At 41.3% G+C, this 5105-nt stretch overlaps 1 protein-coding gene across 1 annotated transcript; it reads left to right on the top strand.

Annotated features, from left to right (window-relative positions):
* The first annotated feature begins 985 nt into the window (after positions 1–985).
* Positions 986–3616, top strand: LOC112254890 (gastrula zinc finger protein XlCGF48.2). Its single transcript, XM_024427853.2, has 2 exons — positions 986–1546; positions 1741–3616. Exons 1-2 carry the CDS (start codon positions 1369–1371, stop codon positions 2493–2495), a joined length of 933 nt encoding a protein of 310 aa, XP_024283621.1. The 5' UTR covers positions 986–1368; the 3' UTR covers positions 2496–3616.
* The last annotated feature ends 1489 nt before the right edge of the window (positions 3617–5105 follow it).

The raw sequence follows: 5105 nt of genomic DNA, 5'->3' as shown, positions 1-5105 counted from the left end.
TCCACCCATTGGGCGTGTTCGAACAGATCCATTTTGTCAAGTCGGTTACCATCGGCGGTAACGCCTTTCAAAGTGTTTTGTATTATGGGGATAAAAATTGTCCAACTTCCGTCTACATGTCGAATTCATGAACTTTACCGAAATAATGTGATTAAAAGGCCACTCTGTTTTGACTGCCAGTTTCTGCATTTGGTCTTCACCAACTTCATCCTTCAGCCTGCAATGTGGGAGGCTCTATTGTCAACCAATCATTAGGGTGTTTTTGTTTGACCCACCTGAACATGACCAAAGACATGACTGAAACAGGAACCATCTTTGCTGCGATTCATACAGTGGATATAAACAAATGAATGATATTTGAGGCTCGCTCAATGATTGTGTACACACACACACACACACACACACACACACACACACACGAGTTTAGTTTGTGAGCGTGTGATATGGGGGTCAGAGGCATGTTAATTTCGACATTATAAAGAAACTTTTATAAACAATGGCAACACTGCCATGTTCATCTGTACCTTGCTGTTGGAAAAGCACACTAGAGTCCGACTTTCGGCTGTCGCAAATGCACCTTCCCAGACTTCACTCCTCGACTTTCATCTACATTCTGTTGCTTTTCTCTTACCACTCAATCGAGCCCATAGTCATGGATCAGGTGAGAGAGGACGAGCCAGAGGTTTCACTCTTGCCAAAATAAACAAATGTGTTTCTATGGGCTTATTTTGGACCTAAGCTTGTCTCCTGCCTTTGGGACAACTCCCATTATTAGGGTGGAGACAAAAGCATCTCATTATATACAGCTCCCTGATCAGGTGCTGATAATGGCCTTGTTCGAGAGGCTCAAAACCACAATGTATTGTGGGTAAATTGTGACTGACTGATCTACAAATAATAATGAGTGTTATTTATGATTTGTAGATCAGTCAGTCAGTAGTTGTTTTGATGCGCTCGAACACGGCCATTGTCACAGTGTCGCTTCAACCCCTCTACTTACCAAAGGATTAGTGTCTATACATTTTTTCTTTATTTAACCTTAATTTAAGTAGGCACGTCAGCTATATGGGAGTAGCCTATTAGCATTCAGAGAGTGAAACACATATGTAACACATAGAACGAGTTTTTCTGCTGTTTTAATTTCCCTCCTATTTTATCCTTATGCATAAGATTCTAGGTAGGATTGTTATATCAATGTGGTTCCTGAGATGACTACGCATTGTGATATGAGTAATTTGCGCCGAAAATGTGTATCTGGAACGCACCCAGAATCTACGCATTCTACGTTTCTCGACTGTTTACTAGCCATCGGACTACGATTTGGAAACATTGCCTAAAACGCCAATACGGTGGTATTTTATTCACAAAATGACCAAGTTGAAGCTGCTAAATGTGTTTTTAAGTGAGAGATTAGCTGCAGCTGCTAAAGAAATATTTATAGAGGTGGAAAATATTTTAATCGAATACCAGGAAGAAATCACTCGTTCAAAGGCAGAGAATGACCGTCTTCGCGGGCTACTGGACGTCGCTTTCCAGTTTACGCCAGGTTAGGCAGCAGACCGATAGCCTAGAAATGTGACAATGTTTCATCATTATTTTATTTTAAATGTAATCGTTTAAATGTAAATGTAATTTTAACATCCCCTCCATGGTGGTACTGTACGTGCGAATGTCAGAACAGTGCACTGTTATACACAATATAATTTTTTGACTACATCTTCCTTTTCTTCTCTTCGCTAGCACAACAGCCCATTCAGCTTATAGCCTCTGATGAGGAGGTTTCCCCTAAGCATCAGCAGCACTGTGAACAAGAGTGGAGCCCCAGTCTGGGCCAGGAGGACCCAGAGCCAACACAGTTTAAAGAGGAACAGGAGCTCAGGAACAGTCAGTTGGAAGATCAGTTTCAAGGGCTGGAATCGGATACAGAATCCATATTCACTCCTTCCTGTGTGAAAAGTGACTATAATCAGGATTCGCCTCAGCCCTTAAATCTTTACCAAATTCAAACTGTGGAGGTTGGAGAGGGAAACTCTCCATCTCTCCCCGCCAACAAAACTGAAGCAATCAAACCAGAACCCGAAGGAGAGGGCTTTGAAATATCCAAACCAAGCAATCCACAATCCTTCTATGCCATGAATCTAGACAATGCTGAAGCTCAGAGTGAAAATGGTATATATTTCAATGAGATAGACAGTGATGGACTTCCCTCTGAGTTTGAGGTACCACAGCCAAATCAACCAAGGAGTGCCAGGAGAGGGCAAAGAATATGCACAGCGAAGACTGTGAAAAAGAACCCTGATGAGAAGCCGTACCAGTGCAACGTCTGTGGGAAAAGTTTTCATCACATGTCTAAACTTAGAACACATCTAAGGGTACACACAGGAGAGAGGCCATTCAGCTGTCCAGAGTGTGGGAAATGTTTCAGCCAGTCTGGCGAAGTCAACAGACACCTTAAAACACACAATCGGCACAGGGCCTATTTATCCGGCCTATGAGGGAGATGCACCCTCTCTCGTGTCGAACTATGAATAAAAAATAATAAAGATTGCTGTTTTTTGTTTGAAAACAAGTGTTCTTGCTATTTATTTATAGCGGTGGGAGATATTATGCCTACCATTCCACTCAGTTCAGCAGGACAGCATTTGTCCTGTGGCAGTTGAAATAGCATTAGCCAAAATTGACCCCAATTGTTATACAGTCTTGTTTACCAATGTACACATGAAATCCATTCAGAAACATATTTAGACTGACTCAGTTTTGGCACTCATTGGACCATAAATGTAGGCCTAATCTCTGTTCATGTTGTGGTATGAATAGTGTTGCTTAAAACAGAAAATGTGACTATTGTACATGAATGTCTTTATTGCATATTTTGTGGCGTTTCAACATGTCTGTTTTCCATTGGGGTGTTTCATAGCCATTAGTATTGCTTGACTTGGACTTGCTACGTCAATCTGAAGGCCCTTCAGATCTTGGACCCTGGAGATCACAGGACAGGGCATGGTCGAAAAATGTCCTAAACATTCATTGCACTGCTAGCCAACTGTATTTTAAAACATTTTTGATTTGGAATCAGGGAGATAATCACAGAGATCCTATAAAAAATCTATGGATTCTAAAGGAATGCTAATCTTATCAAACTGTTTATCGCTCAACCACACAGACCATGTGTTATGTTGTTCTTGCATTGGTTTACGCATGGACATGAACTGTATTTATATTACTTTAGCAAATTCCGGTGGTAGCCTCAGCCGGGACTCAAACCCGATTCAAGCGACTGTCAAGCCAAAACATTAACCGTTAAGCCAAGTGGGCCAAACCTCTTGAATTGGGTTGATAGGTGTTGGGTTAAGGTCACTGCACTAACCCCTTCGGGAGAGCATGTCCCCACACTTCTATGTACCGAGTCCCTCACGTGGATACGCCTCTCCGATGGCCCTACAGGCTTCCATCCTACTTCTGACACCAGTGTAGCAAATTTGGGGGGTATCCCTGACCAGGACTTGGTCCGGCCCGGGTCCAGCGACTGTAAAGCCAACACCTTAAACGTTAAAGGGATACTTCAAGATTTTGGCAATGATGCCCTTTATCTACTTCCCCAGATGAACTCGTGGATACCATTTTTATGTCTCAGTAGCTAGGTTTCCATCCAATTTGCAACAGATTTTCATGCGAATATTTAAAAAAAAATCTGCATAAAAACAATATGCATATTTTCCCAGCAGAGATGTGTTTCCATCAAATTGACTTGTTGCAGATAAAAGGTTGTGCATGATGACGAAGTGCCCATCAAAAAACCTATTGCGGTTAAATAAAAAAATGCAAGTTCAAATTGCTTTCCACCGCATTTTCACTGAATGTTTTCTCACAAAAAAAATGTATATAGGGAGTGTGCCCCCTCTGGTATTGGAACGTGAACTCTAGCCCAGAGTATTCCAAATTCAGTCTTGGCCCACCCTGATTGCAGGTATTGGTTTTTGCTCTAGCACTACACAGCTGATTCAAGTAACAAACTCACCATCAAGCTTTCATTATTTGAATCAGCTGTGTAGTGCTAGAGCAAAAAGAAGAAGAAAAGAATGCACCAAGGTTGAGGCCCAGTACCAAGTTTGGGAAACCCTGGGTTAGAGTGCACATATAGCCTACATCCCTTATACTCAACTCTGGCCATTGAAGCCAGCTCCACTGCATTTTTTCATTGTTCCCCTCTAGTCAGGGACTGATTTATACCTGTGACACCAGGTGTGTGCAATTAATTATCAGGTAGAACCGAAAACCAGCAGGCTCTGGACCTCATAGGGTAAGAGTTGAGTACCCCTGGCACACATGATGAGATTATTATGGACAAAGGAGTGAGATTATTTTTATTTGTCAAATGGCAGTCAAGCATCAATGATTATGTCATGCGAATAATCCCCACGATATTTATTGGAAACGAGCATCAAGTTTATCACGTTACACTTTCAACACCCTGTGAAATTCATCATAATTTATTTAATCTGTGGTAAACTGCATGCTGCATTAATAAACTGCATGCTTTCCCAATGTAGTAGTGGGAGATGTCATCGCCTTCAAAGTGATGGTTACTACATAAATATTTGCACATAAGTGTTGACACCAACATTTGTCGCATAATATATATTACAGACACAAAAAGATCTAGAATATTTTGTTTTGTCAACATTTGGAAAGTTTACCAAAAAATGTGTTTCCATCTGGCCTGTCATGACATGTTTTATCCGACATATACTTTACTCGGATAAAAAGTTTGGATGGAAACCTTGTCTGTGTCCAGTATGAAGGAAGTTGGAGGTACTTTCACGAGCCAATGCTAACTATCGTTAATGCCTAGCAAATACCAAAATACTTCCAGTCAAATGCTATTTAGCAACTTCCTTCAAAGTGAACGTAGAGACATACAAATAGTATCCACGAGTTCATCCGACTCTGGGGAAGTAGATAAAGGCACTCATTACCACAATCCAGAAGTATCCCTTTAAACCAAGAGGTCGCTAGGTATTGGGTTGTGGCTACATTATAAACATTACAGCAAATTTTCAAATGGAACAAGAATGGGCAGATCAGGGCCCAAATGACTGCAACTG

The sequence above is a fragment of the Oncorhynchus tshawytscha genome, linkage group LG07, assembly GCF_018296145.1.
Source record: "Oncorhynchus tshawytscha isolate Ot180627B linkage group LG07, Otsh_v2.0, whole genome shotgun sequence".
Taxonomy (NCBI): domain Eukaryota; kingdom Metazoa; phylum Chordata; class Actinopteri; order Salmoniformes; family Salmonidae; genus Oncorhynchus; species Oncorhynchus tshawytscha.
Note: the sequence above shows the minus strand (reverse complement) of the source record. Positions and strands in the feature narration are given on the sequence as shown.

Bases quoted from the DNA above. Each gene is read 5' to 3' on its own strand.
- LOC112254890 (XM_024427853.2), top strand. From the start codon at position 1,369: ATGACCAAGTTGAAGCTGCTAAATGTGTTTTTAAGTGAGAGATTAGCT. The intron at 1,547-1,740 runs GTTAGGCAGCAG...TCTCTTCGCTAG, and splicing joins CGCTTTCCAGTTTACGCCAG to CACAACAGCCCATTCAGCTT.